This window comes from Hippocampus bargibanti, linkage group LG03 (assembly GCF_051943395.1).
Source record: "Hippocampus bargibanti isolate YZ-2025 linkage group LG03, ASM5194339v1, whole genome shotgun sequence".
NCBI lineage: Eukaryota > Metazoa > Chordata > Actinopteri > Syngnathiformes > Syngnathidae > Hippocampus > Hippocampus bargibanti.
The window spans coordinates 21,403,386-21,425,540 of NC_142736.1; the positions used below are offsets into that span (position 1 = coordinate 21,403,386).

Here is a 22,155-nt window from a genome sequence, read left to right on the forward strand (position 1 = left end):
CTGTTCCGGAGAATGGGAGCAATGGTTGACTTAGCATAGCCGTGCTCGGCCACTAAATCACACAAAGGCACACCTCGTTCGTGTTTTTCAATCATCTCCTTCTTCTCAGCGACGGTGATTTTATTTTGTGTCTTCTTGGGCTGAACACGAGCCTGTGGTGTTTTTTTCTCGGTCCCATCATAGTAAAATTATCAGCAAAAAGCTCCAAGTAGGCGTTCGACGTGTGCATTCAATGAGAGGGGGTGTGCAAAGTAGCGCCGGCTGGAGCGCTGTTCGGTCGAAGATCACCCCGCCAGCCGTGGTGGGTGTGTATTATGAAAATAGTGCTTATTATAAGGTTTAATTTTCATAAATTAGAGGTTCTTAAGACGAAAAGTTTGTAAGATAAGGTGTTTGTAAGTTGAGGTCTCACTGTACTCTGTTTACTGGCACGCCCACGACCCTTGTGAAGATGTGGACTGATGGATATTGAATAAGTGATTATTACTATCAATTTCATTGCGAACATGTTATTACTATCAATTTAATTGCGAACATGTCCAGGAGCATGTCCAGTCATTTGATTTTTAATATATATTCCCAACTCCAAAGGCACATCACATGTAAATAAATATCTTATGTATCGTGTAAAAAAATAAAAGATTTTTTTTTCGATTAATCCATAGCCAACATACATTTTTAAGAAAGTCTACACATAAAGACCTTCATTTGTTTTACTTTCCCTCATCCATCAGTTTAGTACATTTTTGTAAACAAGTAAAGAAAACTACAGATTTTATTATTTACAAAACATGAGTCATAATGAGTTTATATATACAAACAGTATGCAATTTCATATTGTAGTCATCTGTGCAAACATCACCTGGAATTACAGTATATGTTCACAAAGGTGAACAGAAAAACGCGAAAGTAAAAAAAGGAGTAAATCAAAGTAAACACAGTCTTGTTTTGTCTTATGCTAGCTTATGATATGAAGCAGGAAGCTATCTTTTCACAAAGACTTGAATTGTGGGTCTCAAATGAAGCTTATTAAAAAAAATTCTAAAAAATACCTCGAGACACGTACAGTCATTTGTGGACAAATATACTGTATGTAGTGTCTTGTATTTTGTTAAGTCATACAAAATAATGTAAGGTTTTGGCAGGGAATGGTACATGTAGAACAATAGATATGGTAATGAGAGAGCTTGGCTGCTTAGTTTATTACCAGAAAAAAAGTGGGGAAAAAAATCTGACACCAATTTTGATTACTGCCCCCCCCTGTCCAATACAAGAAACTTTGTTGTACTTGGTTAATACACAAAATTGCTAGCTGTAGCATCCTGATTTTAAATGTCCATGTACAGTGAACCCCCTTTATATCGCAGTGCCCGCTTTATTGCAGACATTTAAGCGATCGTGTTTCATATAGGCCAGTCCTCATTTGCCAGGAAGTACTGAGCTCTGCAGCGGTAGATGAAGCGCAATTAAGAGAAGAGTAAATACACCAAAAAATCCCCCACAAAGCAATAGCTTGTATCCCTGTTTGTTGTATGGTTTGGTTTAACCTTTTGGTATTTGGAATGTACAAACTTCAATTCCCTTTTGTAATATGTGTCATTTTCACAGTAAAGGTCAATCCACTACGAGTTGCGTGTCGCGTGACAAAACCAGCAGTACAGGCTGGTGGACTTCCAGTGCATGCTACCATAATTAGCTTAACGGGTTCATGCCATGATGATTTCAATTCAAACTTGATCAAGTTTGATTTTCCTTTTTGGCTCGTGCCTTCGGACAAAACCTAAATACCTGTGCAGCATTCCTCCCTACATATCAGATATGGTGTACTTAAACCTGAACATATCCTAAACAGGAGATATTGTCATCTTTTGGAGCTCACAAATACATCTAATGAGAAATTAAAGACACTGAAGACATTTTACGTGCTTTGTCCCCTGTGAAAGGGTTCAGCCATCAACGATGGCGGAAGGAAGTACAGCACTTCCATCCGTTTTGCCAAAATTGAAAGTTGGTTGTGCTTACAATTGATTGAGGAATGATTTAAAATAAATAAATTAAGGAATTTAAGAAATAAATTAAAAAGCAATTTTACTTTTGTATTATTACAAATATAAGTCAGGAATAATAGTGTGTTTTAATGAGCTGCATGTATATGTTTAAAGTGTGGCAGAGAGATAAAACTATTTGAGTAAAGTTTTGTTTTTAATATGGTCTCTGTTGGTTTGGCTGTGATAAATTGGGGGTTCACTGTCAAGTCTAAAATGTTTCATTGTCTCCAATCACTCGACTTTGATATTTGCTGATATTTCCATTAATTTCAAGAATGGTGTGTCAAGGTAGGCAATCCCCGATCTTGCTCTCCTGGAGGCGGTTAAACTTTCGTCTTGATTCAATGCCATCAGAGTGTCGGTTCCCCCGTCCACCTCGTCTATGGACTGGTTCTCATAACTTTCCGACGACAATCGGGTGGAGGAGTACATTTCAACCTGGGGTGTCGGGTTGGCATCCAGGTAGCGGCTGTACTCAACGGGCGTGTAGCGAAGTAAACTGGACTCCAACCTGCTGGGAGGAGGGTTGTTATGCCTGATCGTCCGAGGTTGAGTAGCCATTGTAAGGAAGAGGGAAGGGCGGCGGACAACATGCTCGTCTGATTCTTGTGTGGGAGAGGAGGGAAGTGGCGTGGGTGACGACGGCGGTGTGGGTGATGAGGATGATGTGGGTGATGAAGGCAGTGGGGGCAAGGGAGGTTGTGTGGGCGATAAAGGAGGTTCAGAGGGTAGTGAAGCGTATGGGTATGTTAAGACAGGATCTGGGGGTGCTGGAGGAGGGCGCTTTTGTGGCAGAGGCGGTATGACAAACAAATCGTTTTCAAATGGTTGGTGTTCTGGTATAGGATAAAGATGAGTGGATTCATGCAGAACAGGAAAGTCAACCTCATGCCGTGGTACTGCGTCAAATCTGTTTGGACAATCACACATTTTAGCAAAAGAAGCCGCCACACCCCTTGAATGAAAACACTCCACTCCACTCAACATTGCTTCTTACCCCAAAAAAGTATTGCAGACTTGTGTCTTCCCAAAGTCCAAATCCTCTTCTTCACTACTCTGTGTGGACATAAAATACTTGAGCTTGTCTTCTAACTCATTATTCTAGGAAAAGGAAAACAGGAAACAAGACTGTCATATTCATGCAAAGACTGGAGTTACCTCATACAAACATTCCATCAAAATTCAGGCTAGCCAGCCCTCAGCACCCAAAGAACAGCTAACCACAATAGCCCATATTCAACACCCACAGGCACCCACCCAAACACCTTCACACACACACACACACACACACACACACACACACACACACACACACACACACACACACACACACACACACACACACACACACACACACACACACACACACACACACACACACACACACACACACACACACACACACACACACACACACACACGCACACACACGCACACACACACGCACGGACACACGCACGCACACATGCGCACACACACACACACGCACACACACGCACACACACACGCACGGACACACGCACGCACACATGCGCACACACACACACACGCACACACACGCACACACACGCACGGACACACGCACGCACACATGCGCACACACACAAACGCACACATACACACACACACACACACACACACACACACACACACACACAAACACACACACACGCAAACACACACGCAAACACACACGCACACACGCACATATAGAGCCTTACCTCACACTCCACAATTGCAATTCGGTCCAGCAGCTCTGAAATGAACATGTCCTTCTCAGCAACTTGAGCTCGTAGTGTTTGCACCTTCACAGGAAAAAGACGCATTTGCGGCATTGCGTGGTTTGGTCAAACATAAAATAAATACATCGTAAACAGAAGGCATCACATATTTGGAATGAAAAAAAGCAACCTCAAATGAGCTCTCTCACCTCCTCAATCATCCCTTTGACCTTCCGCTGTTGACAGAAGACCATGTCGTTCAAGTGTCTGATTCTCTCCCGAAGACCTCCGGCTTCACTTTGCAGCTCTTGTGACCTGTCGACCACCGGCAGTCATTGTTACCTCAAATTGATTTGATCTTGATGTCGCACTCACCACAATAAAACTCGGAAAGCGGTGTTGACCAAATATTGCCTTTCGTCTTTGAACACTGATCACACATTCATCGTGATGTCCTCCCTTTTAGGACTTTGTTTGGATACCTTATGGCTACAACTCCATCTGTTGTATCACTCCTTTCTAATAGGCGAATATGGCGTTCAACTTCCTGCAGTTTCTGGTGGAGTTGGCTCTTTTCCTAAAGGATCGATGACATGATTAACACATATGTCACACGTTGGTGATGTTGCTCTAATGGTTACCGTTCCCATGCAGTCAAGCAGGCGCTCAAGTTCACCGATCCGTAGATCCCGTTCAGCAATATTGGCCTCTGCGACCCTGATATTCATCTCAGCTTCCTCTAGTCGTCTGATGTAATCATCCAGTTTTGCCTGGGTAAGTAGAGAAAAACATGTTTTGCACTGACACTTGTATGAAATTGCCCAACACACATTCTTATGTAACACGGTGTATTTGGCAATGGATCATTACATTGATCAAAAAGTAAAGTGTGCAGACCTGGAGTATTTCAATCTCCTCCCTGTGTTTCCTTTGCTCATCCAGTAGCTTTTCCTGGTAGTCCTTTTCGAGCGCCATGGAGAGCTTCACTAGGGCCTTACTGTTGGCCTCTTGTGAAGATTCCACCTGGATAGCAAGGGGAAAAAAATTACTGTGGTGCGCACTTTGTACAGCTGCATGATTAACTAAAGGGAAGGAAAAGTGAAAGAAACTTCCAGGAAGAACTGAAGAGGGTGCTGGTTAGAATGTGGAAGTATTAACTGCAGTTCAACGGAGGGCAAAGACGAACAAGGTGATATTTCATCCTTCTGCTTCTTTCAGTCAAACATCATTTGTAGGATAAAAAAAATAAATTTAAAACATCACTGATAATAATTCTCAGATTTCACATTAGTCTACAAATACAATAATGTCATTTTTATAATGCAGTGCATGGTGTAAAACTGAAGCAAAATGTAGCATTTGGCTCTGACTGTATGAAAACAAGATGGTTGGGGATGAGAAAAGCGGTTAGCCTTTCTAGCGTCAACTATTGTGACCGTCGCTAGTCTTAACATTCCTGGCATCAGGACTGGCAGTGAGGAATGAGCGCAAAGTGCAGATCAATCTTTGTCGCCAACATTTTATGTTCAATAACGTGCGGGCAACAACTGGACGCTAATGAGAAATTTGACCGTCACGCAAAAATGGTTGGGGACCAAAAGACAAAGATTAATCGACTTTGACACTTTGGCACCACTTGATAGCATATTAGAATGAAGTGAGGAGCTTCATTTGGTCAAAAGTAGTCCTTTGCAACTGTATTGTCGCATTGATAGGCAATGACAGTAGAGTATTAGTCTTTTTTTAGGTGGGGTGTAAATTACTCTTTGATTTTCTCTTTTACTGTAGAATCACTGTAACTTGATGATTACTTTCACAGGAAACAAGGAAACAGGAAACTTCTACCTATGTCTCAGATATCTCTAACAGAATGCTGTGTTTCGAGCTGGTCAGGACACATGTAAACAATATGTGTGTGTGTTTAGAGTCCGATCTTTTCTCACACAATCCCGCACAACGAGTCCAACGTCTCTTATCGGACTGTTACGAGGAGAGTGACTAAGCACACCAGCCACAAGAGACAATTGTTACTATGAATGTGTCAGAGCAGGTACTTCCACAGTGATGTCATACAGTGCGACGAGGCCCAGTGCACAAACATCCTACCTGAAGTCTGAGCGTCTGGTTTTCAGCCTGTGCGGCAGCCAGCTGTCTCTCCTTGTCTCGGAGTTGTTCTTGTGCTCTCTCACAGGTATTGCGCAAACTAGTCATCTCTTCTCTTGAATCCACTCGATTCTGACAGTTCTCCAGAAGTGATTTCTGCCAAGGGAAGACAATTGTCCTAAGCATTGAGCTTATGTTTGTCTTTAAAGGCGCATAGATACAGTTTGTCACCTGCAGGCCGATGTTGGATGACATCAGGGAGCTGTTCATCTGATCAAATTTCTCCATTGCTGCTGTGCGGATCCTCACCTCTGACTCCAGACTCCTGCGATGGGAGTTGGCAGTCTGTAAAAGCACACATCCATCGACATTCACCAAATTATTTGCAGCTTCACAGATGGTCACGAAGTGGCAACAGTCGCAGCAATGGTAGCAGTATAAGAATTCTTCTAAAGTAGTATCCTTTTAAAATGACATTGAAATACTTGTATCGTGGATGTTTTGTTCTCAGTGGCGGACCGTCAAGGCCTGCAAAGCCTTCTCTGCTGTCCTAAAAATATCTGAATCATGGACTGATATGAATTATATTTTGTCCATGAATTCTTCTTAAATAATTCCAAATTGTCTTTCAGCTTCCTTTCATTACATTTCGCCTGTTAAAGTGTGTTTTCGTATTTAAGCATTTAACCAATGCATTTGAGACATAATTTGTTACCAGGGTCAGAAATCTACTTGGGCGTCTTCACAATCAGTTTTCGCATAAAATGCGTCGATCAAACTGTTGCTCTAACCAATCAGATTTTGAGTTGGCAACCCAAAAGGGGTACTGAGGCCATCTTAAAGGCGCTGGTCAACGTCAGAGTTTTTGCAAACCATGCCAATCATAGTATCACGAGCCGCTAGTCATAAAAGCAAATTGGCCAGACACTGAATCAGTAGCGAGTTGCATAAGCAAATATATTGTGTTGATTTAATAGTAGTTTTCTCAACTCACAATGGCTGAAGAAATGGATTTGGTATGAACTTTACTGTTAAAGCCATTTTCAAGACGGACTTTAAGAAAAAAAATGACATAATTAAGAAAGGTAGGACAGTTATTTCATGGCTAATGGTATTCTCTAGTGGACCTGTAGTAAATCCCAGCACATTTTTTTTCAGTCTGGATTGAGTTAGACGTAGCACTACTGAAGGCCGCGAAAACAGCTTTTCCATTTTTTTCCATATACTTTACAAAGTGTAAACCAAAATTTTAAATTGCCATATGTATCCATTATTACATCGAGCTATTGCAAGCATTATCTCGACACATACTTATCGTAAACAATGTCCGAACTATCGATTTGTTGTGCACTGAATATGGAACGTGGAGGTGATAAAATAAGTATACGGTTTCACAAAATTCTGTCATAAAGGCCAGTTGAGGGAAACTAACTATAATGTGGCCCGTGACAAAAATGAGTTTGGCATTTGTGCTAGAGATCTTTTCTGAAAAGGGCTACAGAAGGGTCAAGAATGCAAGAAACAGCGGCTGCTGTCCCTCCCGACTCAAAAAAGACTGCAAAAATTGACTCAGTGTGTCAAAATGCATCTGAAAGACACCCCTTTTCACAATTAATTAAAGATGCAGGCTGTACTTTGGACACCTTTCGTATCAAATGACCACAGAGTTATGATCATAATCACATGATGCTTCTTATCCTACCTTTACTTCTTCAGTGAGCTTCCGCACAGATTGCTGCATGCCCCCAAATTGGCCGTACATACGCTCTCTGACCTTCTCCAGAGAATCTCTCACCTGTATAAACACATTGTGAGAAAGCGTGCAGATAAGATCTGTTATCCGACAAACAAAAATAAAGCATATCACTACGATCATGTTGTGATGATTTCACGTCAGCGCTCCCCTCACCTCCTTGATGTACTTCATTTCATCGCGAAGGTGACTGACGGTCCACTCTCGTGGTGTCACTTGCTGCTGTCTGTCCGGGCTCTTACTCTGCACTAGGCCGTACATCTTGGGCCCGTGATGCTGCAGCGAGGGCTCGGGCTGCCCGTTGGTCATGTCACCCAGGTGCTGAGGGAGACAAGATCACACAGCTCAGGTTTCCTTCAGCTGGGTCTATCATTGTCTATGCGCGTGTGTGTGTGTGTGCGCGTGTGTGAGCAGGTGTGCGGACGAGTGCATGCTCAGATGTAGTGCATTTAATAGTGAGCCTTTTGACCATTTATTCTATGCCCTTAATTTTGTTGTCACTACTAAGACAATTCAACGCACAAGCAGAACGACAACACAGCACCAAATCATCATTTTTGCAACACTGTCCCAGTTCCAGAGTGGAAACAGGATGCTGTGAACGGGTGTTTAAAAAAGTGTCATGTATATGCAATCCAAAACATAAGCTGTTGTCTCTTCTGCCTTATGGGCTACCATTAGGCCAAATGAACCACAGCAGACAGCAGCAATGTAAAAGAAAAAAGAAGGGGGAAATATTGAATGTGTCAGATGTTATCTATGGTCTGTGCTAATCATCTATATTGCATCACATTGCATATGTCTGAATGTACCAGTATGCATACAATTGTATACAGGGATGGATTCATGCACTTCAATACGATACAAATCTGTCCCAACCAACCATTTCACTAGTCTGATTTCTTAGCTTGTTTGCGCTGCAATGTGTATCGCTTCAGGAATAACAGCTACTGTATTCACATTTCACATGCAGCAAGTTTTTTTAAAGTCAGTGATTGCCTATTTACTGTTAAAATGATTGCCAAGTGTTATGCAGAAGGCCCAATACGAACGCTGTATTTTACTCTAACTGTGCAAAGTACTTTATGTGCTGCTTAAAATACAATATAGTTGATAGGTAGGACTGACATGACCAATGTCATACACACACCTTGGGACAATTTGGAGTGTTTCATTAACCTATCATGCATGTATTTTGAACATGGGACAAAACCAAAGTGCGAGAAAGTCCACTCAGATGCAGAGAAAACATGCAAACTCCACACAGGAGCGCTGCACATCTGCACTGGACAGCTGGCGTCATTTCAAGCTCATATAACTCCAGACCCATATAATTTAGGAAGGAACTCTTTTTTTCTGATGAAAGAAGAGAGTCTGAGGTTTATTACTCTGCATTGAATGTTTATGTAGTCCTAAAACTCAATATTCCGTGGATCCTGGAATTCAAGTGACAATGAAAAAAACATTGGCAATGAAGTGAACACATTTTTCAACGTCTGGCAGTGAATGAGTTAAACATATGAAATAATATTATGCCAAGTGGTTGAAATCAAGTGTTTTGTGAGTGAAGTTAAGGTTGTATAACAAGACATGGCTGTGTTTTGACTCTGAGGAATCTGTATGAGAGGTTGTATGGGCTTTCCTTAGATATCGCACCTCTTATGTGACTGTTACGAAGAGAGTCACTAAATGTCTATTATTGATGTGTCTGCCTACTGTACCGGCTTGGGTGACTCTCTGCCAGCTGGCCTCTCTCTTTGAATGATGCCATTCCTCTTCTTCCAGCCATCCTGCACGAAGACAATTCATATTAGGATTTAGCAGTGCTGGCCCATGATGCTGAAAGTTCGAACTGATTGAAAACACGTGTTTTGTGCCTACGAATGAATATCTGTCTAAACCGACATTCCAGACCTGCTGTCCACCAAAGAAGGAATCAATCTTCACATGGGGCGGAGGTAAAGAATGAAGAGGAGCAGAACAAAGACAGCGGTGTTGTTGTATGGGCACACGCAAAGCCGTCATTTCTTCAATACTTCACCTGACTCCTGAGGAAAGCTACACTACTGGCTTTTTCGTTCAACCGTTCAACAACACAACAATAAACTCTGACTGTTACAATGCATTTAAATACACACTGCTTGACGGTGTTTTATTTCACCGAAACCAAAACCATGCGACTTTGTCCGAAAGTGACAACAGTCCATGCTTTTTCTGTTTAGTTGCCAGGAAGAGAATGTTTGATGAGGGAGATCTGGACAACCTTATCTGAATCACAATTGCTTACTTTTACAGGTGGGTGTACCATGAGTGACAAGTACAAACAATGTAAATACAGGCATTTGAATTAATTATACGCCAGGGTGATAGTAAATCACTTTACTCTGTTGTTGAGTACTGTGCTCACAACAGTTCCTCTGTCTCGCGTGACTTCGTCAAAGACGACATAAGACACAAAGAGCATTCATTCAACGGACAATCAAAGCCATTTAGGGCGGGGGGAAGACTGGACTTTTGTGGTATTAAATTGCAATGCAGTCAATGTGGCGACTTCTGAAGATGCGAATGCGTTGGCATTCATTTTTGGGCCAGGTTGCTGCAAACATATATTCATCTGACTATTGCGTGTGTGCATTACTGTAAACTAAGAAGCATTTTTTTTTCCCAGCCAACACACAAAATGAGTCATCATGTTTTCTTTGATATCAGGCGATTTTTAAGGCAATTTTTAATGTCTTATTTCAAACCCCTAAAAATAATTTGTAAATCAAAATACTTTATTGTGATTCTTTCAAGCATCCTCCCTGCTTTCTTCACGCAATGGACTACGCCATTGTGACTGTGCACTTGATTTAAGGAGATGAAGAGGCTGGCAAAGCCAATTTAATGACGTGCTGTAGGGAAAATGAAGTGGTCATATATTGTTGTTACATAGAAGGAATTAAAAACAAATTCCTCCTGGAATAGACACATTAAGACAATGTGTATTTTTATACTTGCACTATGCAATTTTTGCACGGTAATACATTTTAATCTTCAGTCTTCTGACATTTCTATTATGCATAGAACACTGTTTTTTATCTTTTCACCCTCGCCCCACAACGTTCAATTTTGCTGCTGTAGATTGCAAATTTCCCCATTGTGGGACTATTAAAGGCTTTCTGATTTTGCTTCTGATTTTGAGAATGTTGAACATGTTTCATCTTAGATTGTTGGTCATTTCATTGAATGGCAGGGTCACACATGTCCTTTTGAGTGAAGATATTCATTCATTCATTCATTCATTCATTCATTCATTCAAACATTTTCCAAACATGGGTTGTGCTAGAGCCTATCCCGGGCATTTGGCGGTGGACACCCTAAACCGGTTGCCAGCCAACCGCAGGGCATACTGAAACAAACAAGCATTTTTGCCTCACTCACACCGAGGGACACTGGTGTTCAATCAGCCGCCAATGCATGTTTTGGAATGTGGGAGGTAATCGGCGGAGCTGGAGAAAACGCACCTGGGACATGAATATGCAAGTCCATAGAACATGCAAACTCCACACAGAGCTGGAGTTGAACCCGGTACCTCTCTACTGTGAAGTCAACATGCTAACCGCTCGATTACAGGGCCACTCACATGAAGGTAGTGGACCCGAAAAAGCCAGTAAGGACAACCAGGAAGTTCTTATTAACAAAAGAACTTGAATTAAGCTTGGAAAAATTAAAAGAAAATCACAAAGTTTGTGCCCTTGTAGAAGACACAAGAAAGTCAGTTAATAACCACTTGAACTTTGCTTGTACCTTGAATAACCTCAGCGTTGATGTTTATCTGGGGTGCAGCACAATATCAGCCGCACTGCTTCAGCACTTCGCAGGAAATCCTGCTGCATGCGGCAAGGGATTCATTGTACGAACCATAAGGGAGTCCAACACTAAAATTGTAGACTGATGCACCAGGGGTACACACAAAGTGCCAAAAGATGACAGTTCGGTTCCATTGAACTTTTAAGTCCAACATGATAAGTTTGTAAACCTTTATTTAGATTAATTTTAATTTAACTTTGATGTCAACTCATTTTGAACCATTGTATGTACCCTGCAACCTGTTAAAACACGATAAGATGTCCATTCGAGTAACAGATGTCCCTCAAAGGGTTAAAGGAATTATTATTCATGTGCAGTTTTTTTCCTAGCTTTGATTCCAGCTCGGGTTGACTGTTTAACTGATAGGAAGGTCGGTGTTAGCGTCCTCTCATTGTTCCTTTTGAGTGCTGTTATTTTGCATTTGATTTGGTGACGGTCCCATCCCATCAATAGATGAAAATGTATCAGAAAAATATCACCTTCGACTTAATCCATTTTAGTTTAATTGTCCTGAGGTGATCAAAGTTGTGGTCACGGAGAGCGAGCAACGGCGTCGCATAAAACCCTGCCACTCAAACGCCATTTCTAACTAAAGTTGCAAACAAAGTCATCGAAGCGCATGTTATGAAAGCAACAAAGCAGATGTTATGATGTCACAATGGTAGCGCGTATGCAACTAGCGGGGGAACTATTCAGTGGGAGGGACTAAGTAGTACAAAGTAAAAATATTTATGTACTGTCTAAGCAAGTTGATTTTTCAGGTATTTATATATTTGATTTTGGGGACTTTGTAATTTTAATGCCTGCAATATGAACAGAGATCTTAGTCATTTCTACTCTGTCGACGTGGTCTTGTTACTTTTCTTCCAAGATAAAACTGCAATGAAAAAGCTGCATGTGTGCAATGTGGGAAATTTCAGCCTTTGTTTTTCTTCAGCTCTAGAACAGCAGGGTTGCCACCAGGAATTTGGTGGGCGCATAAAAAAAGGTGGTATTCATTTCTTGCATGAACATTTTTAAGAGATAAATGTAACATTATCAGTGTCATAATTTTACACACACATTTCATAGATATACAGTGATAACTTGGCTTACGAACTTAATCGGTTCCCAGACAGTGTGTAAGGTGAAAAGTGTGTATCCCAAACATTAATTTCCCATAGGAAACCATTGAGAATAATCCGTTCCCAGGTCCCCATAAAACATGATTTTTTACTTTCTAATTTTCTAAGCCTTAAAACTACACAAAATATACCTTATTTTATGTATAACAAATGTGCTATGGTATTGTAATTAAAGAAAGAAACTGTACTGTATAGTAAAGTCGTTTTATATTACTTTTGTGATGGCCCTTGATGGCTTTTTGGAATGGAGTGGCTGGTTTCATCAGTATTAAACACTTGATGAGGAACATAGCCTTCTTCTTTCACCATCTTGAGGAATGATTGTAAGCTTTGGCAGCTTTATCATCAGAACTGGCTGCCTCACCATGACAAATGACACTATGAATTCCTGTATGACGCTTAAAGTTCTCGAACCATCTGTGGCTAGCCTTGAAATTATCAATGGATGACGAACTTCCAGGTTGCCTCTTGTCGATATCCGAGTAAAGTTGCCGTGCTTTCTATGCGATAATTTTACCTAGTTCCTCATCAATTGTGTTCTGTTTAGCTGGGTTGATAGTTTTTGCATCAAGTGTTTCAAGGAGCTCTGGGTTTTACATCTTGGAAGTTGTGATATTGCAACATCAACAGATGCAGGGAGACACACAAGAAACTGCATTAATAGCTGATTGGCTTGCTTGTCCTTTCTCTTCAAATTGATGGGATATTTTAACCTTGCAGTCTACACTCTGCCTTTGAACTATCAATACATTTGAAACGAGTCCAAATTTCACTGTGTTTTCTATCAATTTTCTCACTCTTTCTCTGTCGCCTGCCTATTTATTTTTATTTGCAGCTCTGTGTTTCTGTAGACCCCGCCCCCTCACTGCTGCGTTCCTGACCAATCAATGCGGCTTTAACTGAAGACTGGGGTCGGGAAATAGAGGACAAAAAAAGTCGGCACCCATTTCCTTGTTAGGAGAACGGGCTCGTTTGTGAACGACACATCACTCATTGTGGCGCCCCGTGTGTATCCCGAAAAATAGTTTGTATGCCAAGATTAAATTCTCATGAATTTAACGTTTGTAAACCGAAACGTTGGCCCCTTGTGTCTGAAAAGGGGGCCAAATTCTAACATTGAGGCCCAATTTAACAAGATCGCCGAAGTATACAAAATTGATTGAAATAATCCAAAATACATTCATTGTAGCATATTTATAAATTGAAAATTATTGAGTAAAATCCATTACTCTAATCTATCAACAAACAATTTAATTCAAGTCACACATAAAATAAAAAAAAACATTTTAATTTTGCTTTAGTTACTACACAATCACTCCTGTGCTATTTTGATATTCTATGGTATTACGGAGAAGACAAAGAACAGGCTTAACATAATATTTCTTTCTTGTGTCTACTTAAATAAATGTATTTGCTTTGAAGATTTCCAATGTGCTGCAACAGCTCTGAAATCATTCCCATTATCCATTAAATTCGAATCATTAACAGCAGTTTGCTGCAATGAATTGTCACTCCCATCCGCAGAATTATTTGATTATTTCTTAAAAGCGAGAATGTTTGTTTGCTGCCTGTTTTTAATTTCATTTAGAGTGTTACTCCTGATCTCACGCTCCATATTGCAACCATCCACCATGTTTGATGTAAACGCTGCAATGCACCATGGGTCAATGAATATTCGATTATCCCTTCCTGCATTTTCCAACGGATCACAGAAAAGCCCAATATATCCTCTCCCACGACTTTGGAAAGCACCAAAACAAATGCCAGGTGCACATGGCTAGATATCGGTAAGGCAAGATCGCAGACGACGAAAGTTAAAACCTCTGAGGAAAACAAACAATTGTCAATAGCTGTTTAACAAAATGTGTTTATTTAGCTATTTTAACAGAAGTATGTCCTATGTGGGGCAGATCATGTAGCAATATGCGCTAATTGTAATAGACTTGTGCCGGTTCTGGTGCAGTGGAGTTACAAAGTTGTGTGAGTGGCTGTCAAAATACGTAAATGGTGCAATAGCCCAATGGCACGGGCTAGGAACATCCCTGAAGCCTCTGCAGACTGCATTTGTATAATTCTGAAAGTCTAGTTCAAGGTCCAAAATGAGTCTCCAGGTTCTTTTCGAGCGTAACGTATTCATGTGCCATGATCACATATCCACCTAATGAGCCATAAAACCACAAATACACTTGATTTCGAAGCTGTCACAAGGCATTCATGTGCGTACGTTCCATAATAGACTCGCTCAACACTTCATCACAGGTGGCAAACGTGTTCCTCGCCTCTCACTGTTCTAACTACATCTCGACCCTTCCACACCCTCTGGAAGGGAAACACGCTCACATATTACAGCATTGCCGTATCAGTGTGTGTGAGTGTGTGTGTGCACGCGCAAGGCATAATCCAGCCGGGTCAAAGTTCTCACCAAAAAGAGCCACGTCTACGTCAGGGTCCTGAATGGACACGCATCAACAACATGACGAGTTACCTCGTCATGCTGTATCCAAACAAAAGCGGCTGGGGCGGCGTCGCCCACTGCAAACACCCACAGAGCTGTGTACCGGTAGTGCCTGCAGCATGTACACACAGTCAGCACTCGCATTTACTCGAAGGCAGAACCACTTTAGCACTCAATACAAAAGCTGGGAAGAAAACAGCCAGTGTGCCTATAGAGATGAAATGTGCACATTTTGGAAAATGTTCAAAATGTCAATTTAACCCATCTTCCATTTTTTGCAGATGTTTGTCAGGGAACCTATTATCCGTTCATTTTCACTGATTTTGGGCTCAGGCCAAATCAATAAAAGTAATACTTCGGTGCTGTCTTATAGCATCATGGTACCAAGGAACTATGTTGAAGTAAGTTGTGGGATTTGATTCAGATAAAAGCAGCATTTTTTCAAGAGTGCTGTGTGAAAAGACCTTGAGGGTTTCAAGTCTGTGAGTGGGTTTTGACCTATCTTTGTGTTTCCAACTGCTTCCTTCCGTCCTTGGATCCGACCTTCCTTTCAATCCTTCCAGCCCCCCACCCCCTCTGTCTCATTCCCTACTCTTATTACCATCCTTTATTTTTTCATGCCTCCAGTCCTTTTTTTTTTTTTTTACAAATGTATTTTTTCCTCTCTCCTTCATTCTTCAAATAAAAGCACATCTTGAAAATGTATATTTTTTGCTCAACCTGAACAAAACATGAGATGTACAATAGAGCTTTGTTGTCCTGTGGTTGAATGTGAAACACATGTAGCCACTGTTGCACACGCCCTTCCGTCTTGATTTCGTAACAACACAGACCAGACATCTTGCGGAACTTTATGAAGTCTTTTCTGTCAAGATGTATGCATCATGGCTAAATGTGGAATTTCAGCGATGTACAAAACAAAACAAAACAAAACAAAACAAAACAAAACAAAACAAAACAAAACAAAACAAAAACAAAAACACTGACTTACCGTTTCTGGATAGGCAGCTTTGTGCTCATTGCTGGCATTTCCTGGATGGAGAGTCAACCTGAGACGCCTGATTGTCCTCTGTCCACAAAAAAAAAGATGCAATGAATTTTCACAGGTCAAGAAATGAAAGCATTGTCCCAATAATGTTGTCAAGTGACAAACTGTGGTGATTATCTTTATACAATTGTGTGTCTGTTGAGATGTAATTTGTCATTGAAGGAAAAAAAGTCCTTTAATTGTTTTAAATGACAAACAACATCACTTTTTTGTTTCCTAACTGACATCAGAAAAACGTTTTATAGCATCTAAAATACCCAAAACATGCAGTATGATATTTTTAGTCAAATGCAAAACACCAATAAAAATGACTTAAAGTGTCCAAAATCTGCAAAAAAATGAACCCGGAAGTGGCCAGTTTCAGAAGGTCCCGCCCCCTTGTTCGTGGCGTCACCCCAAGATGTCTTGCCTTGCTCGAGAATCAAAACAATGGCTTCAGATTCGGAGAATATGCTTTCTTGTTACTCATCCAGTTATGAATATGATTCAAATAGGTCTGAAGAGGAAAGCATACATGTTTGCAATCAATTAAAGAATTTATTCCGTGCCATTTTGAGGCAATAGGGGGGGTAAATGTAACATTAAAAAAGATGCAGAAAATGGCGACAAAGCTCAGTGTAAGGAATTAATCATCCCGTTTCCACAGGCTGATTAATTCCTTACACTGAGCTTTGTCGCCCTCTTCTGCCTCTTTTTGGTGCAACACGAAGTTTTCAAACCAAACAAGTACAGCAAAATGCATTGACGTGATGGAAGGATTGCTACAATGTGTCCTTTTTTCGGTCAGTTCCTTCAGTGACGTAGGGTGAGGACTCATCACCAACTCAAAAACAAGACTTCCGGAATATTCAGCGCAAGTCTTAAAACGTAAAATACGTATAGCTATATGCGGTGGAATCTTTGTAAAATACGCTCAGTATTTGAAGCCATTTTACAAATTATGGAGACAACTTATTTGGAGACGTAACATTCTTATTTTCACACTTGTCTAACAAATAGCACTGTTATTTAACTCATTAACTGCCATTCATGAATTTATTCGGGAATAGAAAATATGATGTAGAGTCCCATTCCCAAATGTGTTCGGTTTTTTTTTCTTATTTGGTTGGCAATAAAGTGCTGGCCATGGCCTCTGGGGGTAGCATGTTCTTTTTTTCCATGTTAACGCTTTGTTCCAGCTTCACCTGCTGCTTAAGTGCTATATAAACAGTGACGTGCGGTGAGGTTCATGGCTGGTGAGGCACTGACGTCATCTCAGTCAGATTTACAAACATATGAACTCCAGAGTAGCTTATTCACCATTTGATTGGCAACATGTTTTGTTTAAAATGTCATGTCAGCATTATTTATATACTGTATACAAACTGTAGCAGAGAAAAAAAATGAAGTCCAAGTCTCTCTGTCTCAATGGAGATCACTGCCAGTGAAGAAAGTCGTCCTTGATCTGTCCTGTTCCGACTATGTTTTTAGTCTTCTGTGCTGAGAATGACCGCTCCGCTAATGCTGTAGTAGCTGGAACAGTGAGCACGAGCTGGAGCAACTTTGTCTCTTCAGGAATAGTTTCAATGAGACCCTTCCTGGACAAAAAGCTGAGAAGCTGTCCAGGAGATTTAGATCCATCCCTCACCGTTTGTGAGCAATACAGTCCGGTGTCGGTCTTCCTTTAATATTTATCGCCTGCTTCGATTGAAAGTCCAGTTTAGAAAAGTCTTTCAATTTAGATATGTAATCCACTATTCTGAAAATAAAGCCAAGCAACACGAAAAAATGACTGGATGGTTGCACTTAACTTGCTAACTGTTTACTGTAGCTTGCTGTCACTAATTATATTATTCTGCAGCAGAGGAGTCACAAGAACAATCTGTAATCACCAGCGCCCCCTGTCATGAGGCAGGAGAACTGTGTGCCTCACCTATGCACACCGTTTTGATTAAAATAAAATAAAATAAAATAAACACTGTAGTCCAGTGTTTATAATGTACAGAGACTGTACATTATATCTACCAGCTAAACTGTAGAAATTTAGTTCATATACGAAAAGCTTTTGAACACTTTAATCACGATATGCAGAGGGACAGCAATGCGGTCTCACTGCAGAGCAAGCCAGCACAGTTAGCATAGTGATTGCGCAATCCATGGTGAGGCTCAGCCGGCTGCTGCCTCACCGCTCGTCTCTACTTAGTACTTGAACGGCAAATGTGACATTTTTTTGAAAAAAAATGGTGAAGTTAAATGGAAAAGAATGTTAAAGTACAAATTACTAATTATAACCGTTTAATTTATTTTGTCATTTGATATTTCTATGATGACAGGTGAAGCACAGCCTCACCTGCCTCCCCTGACTGCACGTCACTGTATATGGGATGGGATGGGATGGGATTTGCCTTTAATAGTCTCACAGTGGAGAAATTTACATTTCACAGCAGCAAAGTGATGAAAGGAATGAAAGTAGAAAAACAAAATACATGAATAAACCAATATGTATGTATTGCATTGTATTTTGGACAGCCAACCTCATTTCAAGCTCATATACAGTTACTCCAGACCCATATGATTTAGAAATGAACTCTTTTTTTCTGATGAAAGAAGAGAGTCTAAGGTTTATTACGCTGCTTTCAATGTTTGTGTAGTCCTAAAATTCAATATATTATGGGTCCTGGAATTTGAGTGACAATGACAAAAACCCTGGCACTGGAGTGGACACCTTTTTGCACGTCTGGCAGTGAAGGAGTTAAGACATTGCCGAGATGGTAAGCAAAGGTTTTATGGTACAATACAAATTATTTGAATCTCCATTATTTACTGTATACTACCATCAATGGCATTTACAATAAACATAGGAGCTTCCTGGCATTTGTAAACCTATATAAATTGTTGAAAAAAATACATTTAATGAATGAATTTGAACACTGCGTCTTGTAAGCCAGGCGTTGGAGCCTTCATGTGGGGGTGAGTACAGTGACCAAAAAAAGAAAAAAAGGATTCCTCCATCCATTGTTTTTCTGATCCGCTATTTCCTCACAAGGAGTGCAGGAGGATGGAGCCTATTCTAGCCGTTTTTGGGCAGCAGGTGGGTTCGAGTTGGAATTGGTTGCCAGCCAATCACAGGGCACGCACAGACGAAGGGCCAACCACGCTCACAATCATGGCAAGGGACAATTTAGAGTGTTCCATTAACCTGCCAAGCATACTTTCTTGGAATGTGGGAGAAAACCCACGCAGGCACAGGGAAAACATGCAAACTCCACACAGGAAGACCAAAGCCGAAATCGAACCCTAAACCTGCAGTGTTAGACTGACGTGATAACTAGTCGACGATCAGCCCACATAATAATAACAACAACAATAATAATAATAATAATAATAATAATAATAATAATAATAATAATAATAATAACAACAACAGCAGCAACAACAACAATAATAATATTTTCCTTTCGGCTTTTCTTTTCAGGGATCACCACAGCAAATCAGTGTGATCAATCTTCAATAATAATTCTGGAAATAATAATAATAATAATTACAGTCACCGGACTAGATATTTTGGTCCTTGACAGTTTTGAAAGGCAGTACTAAATGAAATGTATTATGATTTTATAAATAATAATCATCATCATAATTATAGTTTTGTTTACCTTTTTTTAGATGGGCCTTTGTTTTTGTACTTTATATTTTATTTTTTTGTAGCACTCCATGTTGAGTCTTTGTAACTGCTTTATTTTCTGGATATGATAGTTTTCCATGTTACGTGCTTTGTCACAGCTTCAGCTGTTGTTAAAGTGCTATATAAATCAATATGTATTGTATTGTATAGTAATAATAGCAATAATACAAATAATAATAATAATAATAATAATAATCAGCAGAAGAATGATGACTAAATATTGATTATTTAAAAAGACATTGGTAAAATACATGCATTAATATCAGACTAACTATGGGCAGATATAATGAATATATATTGTATATTACTGCAGGGGTTTTGAACATACATACTTTCTGATTTTTATAGAAGAAAAACAACAGCAAAGAAAAACAACAACAAATAAAAAATGTCTTCAGAGTCAAACACACAACGCTTAATATGTTGTTATTTTCTCCTAGACTTGATTTCTGGTGCCTGTGGGTTGTTTTGTTGTTGTTGTTGTTGTTGTTGCTGATTCCCAAATTCCAGAAACAATCTAAAAGAGCATTCGTCTCCAAAGGTCAGTTCTGTTAATGCATTGTTTCAGTCAGCCTGCAGCACATTGTCCTCGCCTTTCACACTCTTCTCGTACACATCCTCTTGTACGCAGACATTGTCCAAATGCATTGAGAAAAGACAAGTGGGAGGGGCAAAGGCACACCAGGGTTTGCAAAATAAAGAGTCGACAGAGGACAAGAAGACCAAAGACATCTGTGAGATGGAGAGGATGTGCTATCACTGTGGGACTTCTTACCTCGCTTCCGGACTCTAGTGAGTCAGCAGTGGTGGTGGTGGTACTGGAAAACCTCCGTCCCGGCCCGTAGTGAAGCATGTCTCCGCTTGTGTCCACTCCACGGTTCCACAGCGTATACCCCACCCCCTCCTCCTCTTCAGCAGACCCTCCTCCCACTCTTCCTCCGCCTGCTCCTTCCTGAGTTGTGCTTCAACTCTCAGAGGCACCGTGGGGAAATTCCTCTCTGGTCCAGTGAGGTGAGGGTCGGTGTGTCGCGTCTCTGACCGTAGATCCCTCTCAGCAGCACAGCGAGGTCATTGTCCGATTCCCGCCTGTGCGCCACGCAACCACCTGACTGACAAGCTGCTCGCTCCCTCTGCAACTCGGCTCGCTCTCTTTCTGTCTGAGCGCCCATCCGACCTGTTGGGCCAGATTTCAGCTCCCCGCCTCTGCTGTGACAGAGAAGGCCTCGCAGAGGGCGGGGAGGGTGGTCCGGGTCGGATCCTCCCACTCGGCTGGGGCCAGGTGGAGTTCCTAGGTGACAGCTGCTCACGGCTCAAATCACCGGGAAGAATCTTGACGCGATCATGACACAATGAAATGTAACTAGAACTTAACGACATGATGAAATAGGCTGAAAAACAATGTCCCTGAGAGGAAGAAATAAAATGAGGGCTGTAATACTGGTTTAAATGCTGAATCTTCTGCTAAACCACACCAACCAGTCAAGCGGTATGTGTTTATTAAGTTATATATATGTATGTATATATATAAAATTTGGAAATTTTTATATAGTGTCGTTAGATTGACCCCCAAGGAGTTTTTCGAGAGACAGGCCATCGTTTGCCTTTTTGTTTTGTTTTTGCACCCATCGAACAATTTGGCCAACATTACCCAAGTGGTGCTTCATATGTTTGGAAGTTAATAATCACCACTTTCGGCATCCCTTCTAATTGGACAAACCAAAGGTCACTTGTATTAATCTCACGATGTCTTCAGGAATTTGGTACTCAAATATGTTTTCAAGAATTCCTTTTATCTATGTTTTTATTTGTTTCAATGTTGGAAGAGCTACTTTTAAAATATATTCTGATGGAGTTAGTATATTGAGCCATCCATCCATTTTCCAGACCGCTTAATCCTCATTAGGGTTTCAGGGGGGTGCTGGAGTCTATCCCAGCTGTCTTCGGGCACTAGGCAGGGGACACCCTGAACTGGTTGCCAGTAATTCAGTCCGTATAGTTTCCTGTTTTTTTAAAAAAAAGTAACAGTGTCATGTTCAACAATATAAAAGCAATGTGATGTAATTATTTTTCAGTACTGTTAGATTACTCCAATAACAACTATTCCAACGAGGCCATGTTTATGAATAAATACATTAAAAAATAGCTAAAAAGAACATTGGACAGTCGTTATCTGATAGAGTCCCGGTCTACCTACAAATAGTAAACATCTGTGAATATTTGACAGTAAAACTGTTGGTTTGTGATAGGATGGTAACACTTAATTTACGAATGCGCTTTAGCAACTAGCAACCACAACTCAGCCATACGTAGCAGTCTTAGCGACAGTTCACCTATTTTTGTTCGTTACTCCAAATAAATTGGTCCTTCGGTGAGTAGTCTATGTTTCA

At 40.7% G+C, this 22,155-nt stretch overlaps 1 protein-coding gene across 2 annotated transcripts; it reads right to left on the minus strand.

Annotated features, from left to right (window-relative positions):
* Window positions 1-699: 699 nt before the first annotated feature.
* On the minus strand, window positions 700-21,218 carry myzap (myocardial zonula adherens protein). 2 transcript variants are annotated; one of them, XM_088992537.1, is made up of 14 exons: window positions 20,544-21,215; window positions 16,048-16,125; window positions 9,347-9,415; window positions 7,782-7,946; window positions 7,575-7,667; window positions 6,104-6,217; window positions 5,876-6,028; window positions 4,667-4,792; window positions 4,411-4,539; window positions 4,252-4,346; window positions 3,979-4,084; window positions 3,770-3,853; window positions 3,046-3,149; window positions 700-2,958 (listed from the first exon to the last, which is right to left on the minus strand). In XM_088992537.1, the coding sequence occupies exons 1-14, from the start codon at window positions 20,619-20,621 to the stop codon at window positions 2,280-2,282; spliced, it is 2,073 nt and encodes a 690-aa protein (XP_088848663.1). In that variant the 5' UTR covers window positions 20,622-21,215; the 3' UTR covers window positions 700-2,279. The 2 variants fall into 2 exon arrangements, with proteins under 2 accessions (XP_088848663.1, XP_088848664.1); XM_088992538.1 differs by lacking the exon at window positions 9,347-9,415 and having other exon boundaries at window positions 20,544-21,218.
* Window positions 21,219-22,155: the final 937 nt, after the last annotated feature.

What these genes read in the sequence shown, in the direction of transcription:
- myzap (XM_088992537.1), bottom strand. Translation starts at nt 20,621, where the DNA reads ATGCTTCACTACGGGCCGGGACGGAGGTTTTCCAGTACCACCACCACC. An exon ending in AAGCTGCCTATCCAGAAACG is followed by an intron (nt 9,416 to 16,047) that starts GTAAGTCAGTGT and finishes GTCTTCGTGCAG; the next exon opens with GATGGCTGGAAGAAGAGGAA. An exon ending in GCAGAGAGTCACCCAAGCCG is followed by an intron (nt 7,947 to 9,346) that starts GTACAGTAGGCA and finishes TGTCTCCCTCAG; the next exon opens with CACCTGGGTGACATGACCAA.